Source organism: Volvox carteri, assembly GCF_000143455.1.
Source record: "Volvox carteri f. nagariensis unplaced genomic scaffold VOLCAscaffold_157, whole genome shotgun sequence".
Taxonomy (NCBI): Eukaryota; Viridiplantae; Chlorophyta; class Chlorophyceae; order Chlamydomonadales; family Volvocaceae; genus Volvox; species Volvox carteri.
Window position 1 is genome coordinate 8,231 of NW_003307700.1, and position 14,298 is coordinate 22,528.

Genomic DNA, 14,298 nt, shown 5'->3' on the forward strand with positions numbered 1-14,298 from the left:
AGAAACGTCGGCTTGGGTTTACGCGTGGGTGGCCGGTCCGGCCTCCAAACCGACGCGAGGTGAAGGGACACGGGGTTATGATCACTCAAGCGGCGTTCTTCACGGTAAAAAGATTGCTGTGGCAGGACACGGAAGGAACGCACGCACGGGTATAAAGAAGGGGACGCAAGCACAAGGTCAATCATGCTGCCTCCCCCCCGGCTGGACTCGTATGTGAGCCTGCCCTCAGTGTCACCCGGTGCCCGCCCATTGAGAATGACAACCTCTGAAACCCGGCACAACTCGAGCAGTTTACGTCCAAACGCATTATGCTCCTGATCTAGCGACCGGCGGGGCACACCCAGCAGTGCTCTGTATGCCTCGCCGTCCACAAAAGGGCACCCGACCTCCTCTCCTAAATCGTCAAGATAGTCTAGGTCCGGGATGTCGGAGAGGTGGTTGGGCAGCCCCCCCACGCGCGCGTTCCAATCCCCCAGAAGCAGGATCCTCTCACCCGACTGGCGGAGGGCGCCCACGACGGTGGCCAGATGATCAAACACTTCGTCCGCTGCTTGTCCGTCAGACTCGTGTGCCCTCAGGGACGCGTGGTGTACTACCGACGCCCTGGGGGAGACGTAGCATGCACCCACCAGGGTGCTATCCCGACCTGTTTGCTTGGCGCCCAAACGCAACCAAATAGACTCGCAGCCCGCAATATCCGTGTCAACCCTCAACAAAGTGACATCCCGGGCAATCGCGTCCCGGATATAAACAGACACACCCCCGTGCAGCCGGCCCGTCTGGGGCCCGGCTCCGCCTCTACAGGCTCGCTCAGCTACATGCAGTTGAAACCCTGGCAGGGCCAGGGCCTTGGCCGGCTTCCCGGCCTGCGCCGAACAGTGTGTTTCCGTAAACACTAGCACATCGTGGTCCTGGGCAATGCGGAGGAAAGATGGGTCGGTGAGCTTAGCTACCGACAAACCCCACACGTTCCAAAGCAAGACCCTGATGTCTTTAGCCTCACGACTCATAGCACTCTAGGCGGCGCTCCCCTCGCCAGCACCCTCTGTGGTCACGCGTCCATCGCTTGTGCCCGCCGCAGCCCCGTTCCCGGCCGGGGGCTGGGGCGGGGGGGGCGGAACGTCGGACACGTCGTACTTGGAGACCATGTAGTACATGCCGTCGGTGCGCTGGTACTCGATGTACGGGCCCAGCCACTTGGGTTTGCGGCCCTCGTCACGCAGCCGCAGGAACTGCGCGTTCCGAGCCTGCTTGAGCTGACGACCTGCCGGGGTGAGGTCATCCCGGAAGGTGATGCCGATGGCCTTAAGGGCCTGGCTGTGTCGGAAAAGCATACCACGGACACGGGGGGTGACGCCGATGGTGATGTTGTATGTTGGGGCCGCCTGGTTGGGTCGTGGCTTCTCAGTGCGTACTTCGACGCTGAGGAAGGAGGCCTGGAGGCTTCCTCCACTGGCATCGGAGACGACTTGGGTGATGGCTTCCGCTGCTTGCTTAGCGGTCGCGAGAGCCGGGACGCCAAACGCGATCAGGGAGCCGGAATCGTAGTAGGCAGATTTGCCGGTCAAGTTCCTACGCTGTTTAGACCCGGTGCGGTCGGTCGCAAACGTAGGGGCCCCCGCGAGCTGAGACTGCACAGTTTCGATGATGAACTGCGCGGCCCGAACTTCGAACTGCTTCATTTCGGTCTCCACCTTTTTGGTAATTATTTCCGGAATATTCTTTTCCAGCGAGTCAACACGAGCAGCCAGCGCATCTGTCTTGCTATGCAAGGAGTCGAAGGACGCCTTGGTCTGTGTAGCATGGGTCTGAAGCAGCTTGTAAATCTCATCTAAAGATGGTTCTTTCTGAGTGGATCGCGTCATGGAGTCGCCTGCTGCCGCCTCCTCAAGGGCAGCGGCCGAAGGCGTAGGGTACTCCTTGCCGGACCTCAGAACCCGCTTAGACGGGCTTTGTGGGCTAATGCCAGCTGTTCTACAGATTCTGGATCGCTGGCAAAGCCAATGCGAGTGTACAGTGTGGTGATGTTTGGTACTTTAAGCCAGTCCATGTATTCACAGATCACTGGGAAGTGAGTGAAAGGCATGGCTTGGTACAGGACCATGTATGCGCCACCAAACAGAGCCAACAAGGCATTGTCGGCAACCTCGGTCATGGCCAGGTGATTGTTAGTTTGCTGCTGATGATGATCCTGGGCGTACTGGTCTACAGCCGCTTTGTGGGAGTGGGAGGCCTCGTGCCGGGTGTAAGCTGAGCGATCCCAGTTCGTGCGGGAAATGGTGGCGTTACTCTTCTTATATGTGTCGCAAAAAAAGCAGATGGCCGTCGTCGAGCCCTGAAGTGCATAGGCCCAGCTCTTGAAATCACCACCACAAGCGTCAGTCAGCCAAACAATATCCTCGTTGGGAATATGAGGCCGCTCAAACCCCGGGGGGACACCAACAGCATCGATCTTGTTGGTGGACTTGGTGCGCTTCCGTTGCGGGTTGGCGGTGGCATTGGGGGTGGCGGCGGGCAGGAGTGTTGCCGGCTGCTGTTCGGGGGCGGTGGTGTTGGGGGTGGCGGGCAGGAGAGGTGCTGGTTGCTGAGTGGGACCGGTGGCGGTGGTGTTGGCTTGAGTGCGCCTTTTCTTCTGTGGAGGAAGGGCCACGGTGCTGGCGTTTCCGGAGTTGGGAGGTGGTGGTGCTGGGAAAAGTAAACCTGGACCTTCACCGGCGCTGCCCGATGGCCCAAGTAACGGCTCTTCCGCCTCAATATCTGTTGCTGCGGGCTCAGCAGTGGCTTTACGACCGGCCAGCATGCCGGCCAACGTGCGCTGTCGACCGCTGGAGATTTCCGCACGTGTTTCCTTCGTTCCCCGGCGAGATGCCGCCGACTTGCCGCGGCCAGCAGTTAGAAAGCATGCTGAAAATACAAGCAATATGCTGAAGATTATGTAAAGGATAGGCCACATGGGACCAATATCTGGTATGCCAAAGTCCACCATTGACCAAGTCAAGTGCTGCGGCAGCTGCAAGCCATCGGTACAGACGCTAGAAATGTAACAATTTATCAATGATAACCGTCACAGAATTGTGTAGAGGTGGTCGTGACGTCTTTTACTGACTTTGACACAGAGTTCGAGTCCAGCGCGCGGCCCTACGGGCCGCAATAGAGGCTGCAAATCACGTCTTTTGGTCGAATTTTGGTCATTTGGGTCCCGCAGCCGGGGCCTTAAGCCGAATTTCGGCTGCGGGTACTGTGGTACGGACCCGCAGGACCCACCGGATTTGCCGACCTCTGGTCCTGCCAGTACGCCGGCGGCATTACTAGGAGCACCTGCGTTATGAGGGACAACAGGAAGCCGTACGTAATACGTAAGAGTTACAAGCTATTCAAAATCCGCACAAATGCGAGGGGGCCGTCGGTTGAATCCCGGGGGGAGGGGTGGGAAAAAGCCAATTACCTCCCCAACCCCCCATAAATCCCAGCCTCCAATCGGACAAGCATTCGTATTGTACGAAGGGTTTACTTACAAGCTTTGCAACGCCCCCAACCTCAGCGCGGCACATGCACCCTGTACCTGCTGTACGGCCCACTCGCCCACTTCGCTCGCTCACTCACCCACTCATTCACCCACTCCGCATCCCCCCCCCTCTCCCCCCCTACCCCCACCCGCCCTACCTGCCCTCCGTCAACCGCAAGCAGTTGCGACACGTACTCAGCCTTCCGCAGACCGTCCAGCCGCAGGAACACTAGATCACCGGACACCAGCCGCGGCCGCTCCTGCACGTGGGCAGGTAGGTAGGGGGTTTGTTAGGTAGGTAGTTAGGTAGTTAGGAGGCAGACAGGGCCCACAAGGTACTAGAATAGTAAAGAAGAAGGGGAAAAATGATGATGATGAGGCTTCGGCGGCGTGTGGTTGACTGCGGCACTGCGAAATGGACCGGGGCATGGTGGGGGGTCGCGGCGGTGATGTGGTGTTAGGCGCGATAGGCACGCATGTATGCATGTATGTATGTATGTATGTGGGGGCAAGAAGTGGAAATGAATCACCATCACAACCGCCAAAATGGGAGACCGTGGCCGCATATAGGCCATCAGCACGTCACAGTCAGATAATATAGTACGGCAAACAGAGACACGTCGTACCTCCACCAACCCGGGTACTTCTACCACCGCCGCCATCAGCACCGTCCCTGTTGTCGCCGCCGTCGCCGTCGCCGCCGAGGCGGCGACACTGGGCCCCCCTCCCTTCTTGGCCTTGGCGGCGTTAGCGCCGCCGCCGCCAGCCTTAGCCACCCCTTGCGTCGTCATCACCGCTGCCGCCGCCGTCGCCGCTAACCCCAAATCAACGGTGCACAGCCGCTTAAGCCTGGGGCCGCGGTACGGCCGTGGCGCTGACAGGGCCATGTCAGCACCCTCCTGCACCTCTATAGCAGCTGCAGCCGCTGCCGCCGCCACTGCGGCGTTCTGCTGTTGCTGCTGCTGCTGCTGCTGCTGCTTGCTGGCGTCGTCGCTGTCGTCGTCCGGCTGTTGCGTTTTGTCGGTTGGAAATTGCGGCCTAGAAGGACATCACCTAGAGGACAGGATCTGACAGTATGTACCACGTGAACATCTGAAAGGCTTTGGGCCTGTTTCCCTTGGCTTTTGGTACCACCTTTTAGTGCCTCTTTCCCCTAAAAGGAAAAATAAGGTCCATGGAAACCATGGCCTTTTAATGAATTTTTAGTGGTCTACTAGGGACGGCCCTTTACTGAAGTACTAAAAGTACAACAGGTTTTCGTTGTAACTTGCATCTTTCCACCCTTTTAATGCATAAGGGCTTTCATTATCGGTCACACTTTAGCATTCAGTCCGGAACTCTCAGTACACAGATTCACCACTCGAGAGCTTACTGAATGTCAACTATATCGCGACACCGTTGGGCATAGGGCCCAGCGTGCGTGTTTGAGAAGAAGCCTACAGTGAAGCAGGAGCGGGCGACAACAAGGATACTGCTGAGACCTCCTTGACAGGCAAAGGCATTTCTATACTAGGCCGAAAAGAAGATTCGGCATTTCCTTTTGTGTGAGGCCATGTGCAAGGCGTTGCTGAGGCAGGCGAAGCCATATATGCCGCATGCCATTCCAATGCATTTACACTTACGTGCCGGATATGACAAGTGCGGAAAACCGAATCACGTATGCGCTCGCGTATAAAGATGGGCGATTTCTCGCGCGACTTGCGACTTGCGACTTTGCAAGGTGCAAGCCGTACGCAAGAGTGCACTTTGCCTCGCATCCGCAATTTGTTTTGCAACCAGCCATAAGTGTGCAGTCCACACTTGTGCAGGCCCCGCATATTCAGAACCTAAAACAACTTTTGGTAACCAAGCGCAACGTATATCCTTTTGATCAAATCCAGTCAAGGTGGTGTCGAAAGACACCAGATGCGATACACCAGCGTAGCCATCCGATGTACGACCCGTACTATTGTACGGCAAGGTAAAAAGTCGGTGGTCGGTGACCAGCATGAAGGTATCCTGTGCGGTCTCAAGGTACGGCCGCCACTCTTGTAGGGCATTGAGTACACAGAAGCTCTTGCTCTGTGGTGGTGTAATTGACATCGGCAGGTGTGAACTTTTGGCTGGTGTGGGCGACGGGGTGGCCATCCTGTAGCAGTGCACCGCCTGTGCCGTAGATGCTGGCGTCAGTTACGACTTTGAAGGGTTTGGTAAAGTCAGGAAGGTGCAACAACGGGCGTTGATGAGGGCGTATTTAATGCCGTCGAAAGCCTGCTGGTGCAAGTTCTTCCTTCGGTCAGCCGTTTGCTGCCGGTGAGGGCGTGAGTGGAGTCGCTAGCGACGAGTACCCTTGGGTAAACTTGCGGAAGTAGCTCGCAAGGCCCAGGAAGCCGCACAGCGCCGTCATGTCTTTTGGGACGGGGTCGTTCTTGACGGCCTCAATTTTTCAGGGATCCACCTCAGTCTATACTGGCCTACGAAGGTGCCTAAGAAGTTGACTTCGGGCTTGTTCAGCTCGCACTTTTCGCGCGTTGCACGTTAACACGCCCCTTTGCGGGATTCGAGTACGGCACGCATGTGCTCGAGGTGGCTGGTCGGATCTTTGCTGAAGATGAGGATATCATCTAGGTTGACAACGCAGTAAGCGTCGATGAGCACGGTGTTTATGACCTTTTGAAAGGTCGCCGGTGCATTAGTCAACCCGAAGCACAGCACTTTGTACTGGAACGTTCCGAAGGGTGTCATGAGGCTGGTTTTTGGGATATCCTCCTCCGTGATGCGAATTTGATGGTAGCCGCTTTGCAGGACGAGGGATGGGAAGATACTCGCGCTCTGGAGTGTGTTGAGGAGGTTGGTGATGTTCGGAAGTGGATACCGGATTTTATGGTGATTTTTTTAAATAGAGTGCTAAAGTCAAGGCACATGAGAAGCGAGCCGTCCTTCTTTTGTGCGAAGAGGACGTGCGCACCGAATTTCGCAGGAAGGCTATAAATCGGAAACTTTTTCGCAGCCGCAGTACAGGTTCACTGTGAGCACGCTCTGGCGACCTTGTGGCCTCCTACACAATTGAAGCAAATGTCAGCAGCTCACAGGGTCCAGATCTACTTAGACATGGTCTCCATTCGGCAAGCCCCGCTTTCTGTGGGGGGCGAGGTCGCCAGTCAATTAGTAGCTCTTTGACAAATCGACAGTACAGAAGCACGCTAAGACCGAAGACTCACTAGGACCTCCTTTCCGCTCCGAAACCTCCGAAGTTCCGGCAACTCGGTACAATTGTAATTGCAAGAGCAACAGAAGTTTACCACATATGTTTAACTGTCTAATTAACCGTTTTGTGTAACGTGGCAGCAAGTCACAGGTTTTCCTCTCTGAAACAGTACTTCTCAGTGTTGCGGTTGAGCTCGAGAGCAGACCGGGTGACTTTCCTGGCTAGCCTGGTTAGCGCATGTCATTGGATCCTCGGTCGTGTAGTCTGTTCCAATGACTACAATACGCGAAGCACTCGCTGCAGTCCGCGGAGAGACCGAAGCCACGGTTGCTCCCATCCTTCAAGCTCTACAAGCTGAAGGTTTTGATGTGGACGCTGAGGCGGGAGACGCGTTTTGTCTTCTTGACGTTAGTTATCTGCGATCACACCTTAATCTCCGGCAGCTTACCGCCCTGAAGGCAGCCATCAAAAGTAAGCATCAGTAAATGCTGCTATGCACACTTGAATGGGGTTGGCCGTGAGGCCGGTTGTCTTTTGGTACGTCTGCAGTTCGGCTTGCGACTGATCGCCTGCGGACTGTGTCCATTAGGGTGTCGGAGAAGTTTTCTGCATAAGCGAGGATTTCTGTCCTACAGCCGGTATCGTAGCCAAGAGAGGTCTTGCTGTGATGGGTGATCTTTCGTAGACCTGTTTGCAGTGGACGAAGCCACTTTTGCATTTCCGCAGCCGAAGGGTCACAGTTCGTTTTCAGGGCTTCGTTGAAGTTTCAACATCAGCGTATATGTGGCAGGGTGTGTCGCCTTCAGGACTAAAAGCTTTGTCACCCGAGGCTATAACCTCTAAGGGAGAGTGTGCCGTGTGGACGCTTTACCGCCGGCTGTAAAAAGTACAGCACCCTGCACCCTACCGTGCAGCTGTGCGCCCCATCGTGATAGTGGCCCCCCTACACGTTGGTCGTCAGACAACGCTCTGCACGTTGTCTGGCGACCGTGTCTATGATGTGCGTGCGCGCTGCATTGTTGTTATGTTTGACGACTTAATGCTGCTCATGTTGTACAGCGTGGGTGTTCCAGTGACCCACCCTGCTCACCCTGCCGTGGGCCTGCCGCCTGCAGGCGCTGATGCTGGCACCAGCAACGCTGCTGCAGGTGAGCCTTCTGTGCCTGACGTGGGAAGGGGGGAACAGGTTTTGTGGGCTTGGTGTGCCGTTTCATTTAGGGGTGGAAACTTACGGCGTAATAGACTTTTTGGACCGTAAGTTACGGTTTGGAGCGTCCTGAGACCAACCGTAATGCTTTACGGTCCCGTACCAGTGGCCATTTTCGTGAACCCAAAACATTTTAGTAATTATAGTAACAATAAATAACATTTTTTAGCTGCTACCTCTGTTCACGTGGGTCATGTGTAACAATGGCCGATGAGACATCCAAACAGCAGCCCGTGCTCATGAAAAAGCTGAACAACACTCTTAAAAGTAGCACTACTTTGCTGGCTGGAGTGGCGAGGACCCCAAACGGCATACCAGCGTTGCCGGACACGGACAGCAATGACGACATCGCGATTGGCGCGCTCGCACGGAAATAAATGCACGACCACTTCAGAATGAGCAGAGTGCTGATTTCTAGTATCATTGTTTACATAGTTACCTTGGTGCTGGTATAGATCTACTTAGTTGTGGCTATGTTGAGGTGCGTTTTCGAACTTCGAAGCAAGGTTTTCGCGGCAAATCGGACAGTTTCATCTTCCATTAATTGCTCTAGAATGGATGTTGGATGATTATATGTTGCTTTGGAGGAGCGGTGGGCTTGGAGGCGCGGTGGCGTGTGGACCTCTGACTTCCGGTGAGGACTGGGCCTGGCCCTGACGCGTCTTCGGTCGACCAATTTTACGGTGTAGCGTAACTTTTGCAAAATGGACACCGTAATTGACGTTACGCCGTCACACCGAAAAATTACGGTCGTTTTTGGGCCCAACCGTAATTTACCGTAACCGAAAAGCGTAAGGCGTAAAACCGTAAAGCGTAGGTTGCCACCCCTATTTCGGGTACATTAGGTTAAGTTGCTTGCTCCGCAAACGGTGCTGGTACTTTCATCGCTGGTACTTTTAACAGCTGGCCTCTACAGCTACATGTTGTCCATGGCTGCATTCGCGTTATGGGCCGCGCGGTGGGCGCTTTGGAAACGGAGGAGGTTGCACAATCGGGTGTGGTTGCCTCATAAGTAGTACATCCAAACATTCGGCTATAGCTGGTCAGAACCTCCGCTTTGTGTCCTGCAGGTCGCGCGGGAGCATCCTTTGAGGAGTTTTGGAAGAAGCTACCGAAGGCGGTGGTTGCCCAGTCTAGTCAAAATTTCGAGGTCCTGCAGCTTGCAGACGGTACTGCATTCCCAGATCCTGGCCATTCCACGACTTTGCTTGTTCGCCCATGCTACCACACCCTGTGTAAGAAGATCTTTGCATCTGTGGGCAAGTCTGATCCCCCCTCCCGCCAAGTCCTCATTCGCGGCACGCCAGGCAAGCTGATGGGTTTGAGTGCGGGAGCTAAACTGTTCTGGGAAATTGGCGATGGTGAAGCTGGGAATATGCATTGGCTTTGGAAGGGCCAAGCTCCTTGCCTGGGGTATTTTAATGCAACACTGAGGCTTCAAGAAGAGTAACATTCGTTGTTGGATGCAGGTATTGGCAAGAGCACTTTCCTGGACTACTTGCTTTATCAGCTGGCATGCCGGGGTGAAACCGTCGTGTGGTGCAGCAAGGCCGTGAAACGTGCACTGCTGTTTACACCCAACGGTGTGTTCGAGGCAGCCTCCACTGCAGCTTTTGACAAGGAGCTAGCAGATCCGAGAACATGGTACATTGTGCAAAGTACTGCTCGTGACTTTGCTATGTGTGCCTCGATCATGGCAATCATGGTGTGACCTAATCGTTTTTGTGTTTGCTGACCAGGTTCATATGTGACGCGGTGGAGCCTGAGTCCACGAAGGCAATTACTGTTATGGCATCATCTCCACGCAAATCGAACTACAACGTGAGTACATTTACATAGTGTAGGGTTTGCGGTTGCTTGGCGTGTGATGGGTTGTTGCAAGGTCCACTGTAACTGACATAAACTTGTGTCAGATATTGCCATAGCCTGCACATCTGGAGGTGTGGTAAGAAAGTTTGGGGAGGTAGAGGATGAGGTGTGCATGTTTCATGCATGTCCACCAGCAAATCCAGCTGGGCATGGACAGCAACCATGTACTTGTGGATTCGTTATGTTTAGTAGTATATAAACATTTAGCATGGATGCTATTTAAATGTGGTTTGTGGTGTCAAGTCGTGTATTCTTCATGTGGTTCGGTCTGCCCTGGGGCTGCTGAGCCAACCCCCCTTACATCCCGGCTTGTTGAACATTTGGAATGATTTTTCTTTCCTAGCACTTTTTAGCCCCATGTCATCTTGGACTTGCAGCATCATATCAGGGGTCCATTGGCTATGGTAGCATGAGCACTGTGTCATATTTTTAGCATGTTCTTATTGCCCTATGGCATAAAACGGGGGGTAATCCCCTCTTAAGTATAACCCAGGGCGTAGGGGTAGGGGTTACCCATGTGGCTATGTACGAAGGGAGGTGGGTAACCTAACCCCGGGGTAGGGGTAACCCCTTACCGAGGGGTAACAAAGGGGTCGGGCTAATACACTACTGATGGGTAACAGACAGGGTAACCCATGTTTACATTCACCTGCGCCTGTCTACACACGCAAACATACATGTCTTCACCAATCACTTGTGAATGCCCAATTATCAAGATTGCTGCACCAAAACATGCCTTGTTTAGAAACCTAAACCTAAGGATATGGCACACAGCTGCAGCCTAGATGCAAGGAGGCGGACGAACAGGCGTACATAGGCGGAGCAAATTGGGGACCACGAGAAGCCGCCAGCAAAGCTAAAAATATTCCTATCAAAAAATCCAGGCACTTATCGCTGCTGCTAAAACTTGCAGAGCAGCCAACGGGCTGCAATGTAAGGTCGGCCAGTAGCTTAAGTGCTCCGTCTCGACCTGCTAATTCCAGCTCTACACACGACCTATGCAACACTATCCAGAGTCTGCTCGTTTTCAGAGCAGATTCTCCTAAGAGTGTCGAGGGGTTGCGTGGGTGGGAGATCTGGATGTTTGACCCCGAACACGGTCACACCCGGCGAAGTGTAAGGCGCCCTTCCGGGTAAAAATCCTCGGATGTCACTGGATGTCTTGTTAAATGAGGTGCACCACAAGTGTGGGCCTGTGCTGCAGAAAGAGTCAACGGTCTTGTCGTGGTGGTCTGCACGTGCAAACGATAGAACACCACCATTTTTGCCGCCATATGCACCAGTATTGCAACGTGGATTATAAGTGTGCAAAGTATGTATGGTCAATAGGAACACTGCTGGCAGTGAATATGATTGTCTGAATTGGTGATAGTGGTCATCGCGTTTTTTAGCATGTCCGTCTAGTTAAAATACCAGCCATGAGTGTGCATTACATGAGCTTACAAGCAAATTAGCTGTGATTAAGCTTGGATGTGCTCGTTAGGAGTATCAGTGGAGGCAAAAGCAGCATGCACATATGTGTACGACCATCCCCGGCCCGGTAATATGTTGGCCGACCTCAGGACTGATTGCCTGATGTTTTCACAATGCAAACTATTATATAACAATCGATGACAACCAAAGGCATCCATTTAGTGAAGACCTGTCGTCGACTTGTGTATATGCTGCCAGCATTCACGCCTTCTCCTGTACTCATCTACAAGCTCCTGTTTTACAGCAGCCAAATAGGCCATGAGATAGGTATTTATTGCTTATTCCTTGCGTGTGTGATGCCAGCATTAGAGACCTTAAGGTTGAACTGGCAAACAATGCTTCCCAAGATACCACAATACTGTAGGTTGCTAACGTTTACATTTTAAAAAGTATCCATCCGCGGAATTTACGGTGTGGGATGCATATAAGACGAGTAGCCTATAGGCCCATACATATGTCCACAATCCAGGGCAACGGAGGGGTTTACCCTGGGGTCATGTTACCCCTCCTGCTGGGTAGGAACTTACAAGGGGGTTACCAAAGGGCTACCGGGGGTTGAAAATGGGTAACCCATGGGTTACTGCCCCAATCAGTGCCTTAGGGTTGCCTGCATGCTAATGATGTGTCCTGTAGGAATATGCCAAGCAAGCTGGCCTGAGGTTATGGATGGGCCCCTGGTCCTATGTGGAGCTGGAGGCAGCACGTGGCATCATGTTCTCTTCGGTCAGCAAAGCTAAACTGTCAGAGCTGTATGCTCGGTGGGGCGGCATCCCACGTTACGTCCTGAAGTACGCAGCCAACCCCGAACTGCAGGAGGAGCTTGATGCAGCGGTGGCAACCGTTAATATGGATCTCTTGTGGAAATCCGTAGGCAACATTGAGGCTGCACCGGATGTCAGCCACAAACTGATCCACGTCGAGGTAGGTGTGAGGTCTTCTCTATTTGACCATTAGCAGATGTGGCTCCAGGCAGAGAGTACTCCCAACTGGGAGATGCCAGGGGAGCTGATCCCTCTTACATTCCTCCCCCCCTTGAGGAAACGTCCTCGGGCACCCCTGGGCATATCCCGTAGGATTTAGGTTGTTTGAGATCCCGTAGGGTTGTGTATTAGTTTGTTATTGTGACATTTCGTCAGTCCCCATCCGAGATTGAGGACTTTTTTTTTACTCGGCTAGTAGACTTCCCGCCCACCTGGGCATCCACCTTTGGGGTGAGAGTATGCTGCATCATGCCTGGTGTGCGATCTGCTCGCAACCAAATTCGATCCGGGGAGTTCCCACCTCCTAGCAATTCGCACCAATGTAACACCAGGCAAAGAGTACTCAGTTGGGAGATGCCAGGGGAGCTGATCCCTCTTACAGCAGATGCCCCATGTGTTGTGACTGGTGACTTTGCACTGGGCAGGCAATATTGGGTGGATGTGCATATCTAAAGGCCCACAGGGGAAAATCCGGTGGAAGAATCACTGGAAATCAGTGCCATTTTTAAAATCAGGGATGCGCACAGAGTGTGGCAATGGCATGGGTTCTGCACACCATCTGACAAGCCTTTCTCATGTTGTGGGTTGTTGCAATGACATGCAGGTGGATGAGAACTGCAGCAGGAAACGCCTAGTCTTTGGCTCCGGGATGATCGGCCAGCGTGTGATGCAGGAGTTGCATCGGCAGGGTACTGCTGAGTTGGCCAAATTCGTTAAGTGGTCCGCTGGCAGACCAGATTTGGCCTCACTTAGAGGCATAATGTTCCAGGGGCTAGCACATTACTTGCTGTGCCGGGGCGGCTCGTTTCGTATGCGCAGCCTTTCTAACCCCGGAGAGCAGGAGGTCAGCCTGGAGGTGCCGGAAATGGAGTTGATGGAGGTGCAGGACAGCGACCTCAAAAAAATCAGCCCCACAACAAAAGGGTCTGGGCTCCTGGTGCCGGTGGCGAGGAACTTCGCCGGCGTGGACAGCTTTTTGATTTTGCCTGACAGCAACGGCAAGGCAGCGCGACTGCTCCTTATCCAGGTGACTGTCTCTGCCAATCACCGTATTAGCGCGTCAGGGCTGCAAACCTCCATGCGGAAACTGTCCAGGGACCTGAAGGGGCTCAAGCGCGAAATGTACTTTGCAGTGCCGCCCGACCTGTTCAAGCAGTTCAGGAAGCAACAGTTTGAGGGGGCAGCTAAGGACTCCATCGAGATCGATCAGTTTGCCATCGAGATCCCCCTGGTAGGCTTTGCTCCTGGTTCCGAATCCAGCAGCCCTGGAAGCTGCAGCAGCAGCAGCAACTTTCCGACTGCTGGCAGAGGTGGCCATGTTGCGCCGTCTGCTTTGAGCAGGTCCCCAACGGGCATCTCAATTCCGAGGCGCAGCCATCTGCCACGGTTGAATCCGCGCATGGTCATCCTTCCGAAGCCGCATATCTCGAGCATCTCCTCTGCTGCCCCCAGTTGGCGGTGATGGTGTCGCCACTGCAGCTGTGGCAGCTGCATCCGCTGGTGATGGCTGGTATGGTGGCCGCTGTGGATGTGGGCACAAGGTTGTGAACGTCAGAGGCTTAGAAATCTAGTCGGTGGCTTTGCTTGTCTTGGTCACCATGGCATGATGCCTTATTGGGCCCTCTAGACATGCAGATTCATGTTAACGGTTGGGCTCGCAGCTGGTGTGTACCTGGGGACTGGTCATTGCTGGGCATTTGCTCATTTGCTGGTGTTGCAGGTTGTGTAGATATAGGCACAGATGGGCATGTATCTGTAAGTGCGCTGAGTTGTACAAGGAAACAGCTACAGATATGAGTGGTAGCATGGGCGGAGTAGGTTTGTACGGCTGAATATGTGTACACTTGTGTACGGCTGAATACATGCCTTGGCATCTCTGAACGGGCCTGCATGTGTTGGACTGCTGTTGGGGGTGCTGGCTGTGAGGTGTTTGCAGCTCAACAGTGGGTGTACTGCTTTCAGGAAGGGAGGCGCGCTGGGGCAGCAAAGTGATGCTGTATGAGTAGATTGTTTGGCAAGCAAGGGTGTGAGAAGTCATTGCAATTGTGTACTTTGAGGGCAGGTGGCACAGGCTGGC

At 53.8% G+C, this 14,298-nt stretch overlaps 2 protein-coding genes across 2 annotated transcripts in view; both read left to right on the forward strand.

Moving 5' to 3' along the window:
- Positions 1–6,802: 6,802 nt before the first annotated feature.
- Positions 6,803–8,112, forward strand: VOLCADRAFT_108569 (uncharacterized protein). The gene is made up of 3 exons (XM_002959302.1): positions 6,803–7,163; positions 7,607–7,752; positions 7,808–8,112. The coding sequence occupies exons 1-3, from the start codon at positions 6,965–6,967 to the stop codon at positions 7,970–7,972; spliced, it is 510 nt and encodes a 169-aa protein (XP_002959348.1). The 5' UTR covers positions 6,803–6,964; the 3' UTR covers positions 7,973–8,112.
- VOLCADRAFT_108571 (uncharacterized protein) overlaps positions 8,085–14,298 on the forward strand; it is an 8,682-nt gene continuing 2,468 nt past the window's right edge. The window contains exons 1-7 of the mRNA XM_002959303.1: positions 8,085–8,533; positions 8,970–9,206; positions 9,369–9,543; positions 9,639–9,720; positions 11,875–12,162; positions 12,826–13,452; positions 13,485–13,751. Of these exons, the coding sequence (XP_002959349.1) occupies positions 8,458–8,533; positions 8,970–9,206; positions 9,369–9,543; positions 9,639–9,720; positions 11,875–12,162; positions 12,826–13,452; positions 13,485–13,751 (1,752 nt within the window). The 5' untranslated portion in view covers positions 8,085–8,457. The remainder of the gene's footprint in view (positions 8,534–8,969; positions 9,207–9,368; positions 9,544–9,638; positions 9,721–11,874; positions 12,163–12,825; positions 13,453–13,484; positions 13,752–14,298) is intronic.

Bases quoted from the DNA above. Each gene is read 5' to 3' on its own strand.
- VOLCADRAFT_108569 (XM_002959302.1), top strand. From the start codon at position 6,965: ATGACTACAATACGCGAAGCACTCGCTGCAGTCCGCGGAGAGACCGAA. The intron at 7,164-7,606 runs GTAAGCATCAGT...CCTACCGTGCAG, and splicing joins CCTGAAGGCAGCCATCAAAA to CTGTGCGCCCCATCGTGATA. The intron at 7,753-7,807 runs GTGGGTGTTCCA...TGCCGCCTGCAG, and splicing joins TGCTGCTCATGTTGTACAGC to GCGCTGATGCTGGCACCAGC.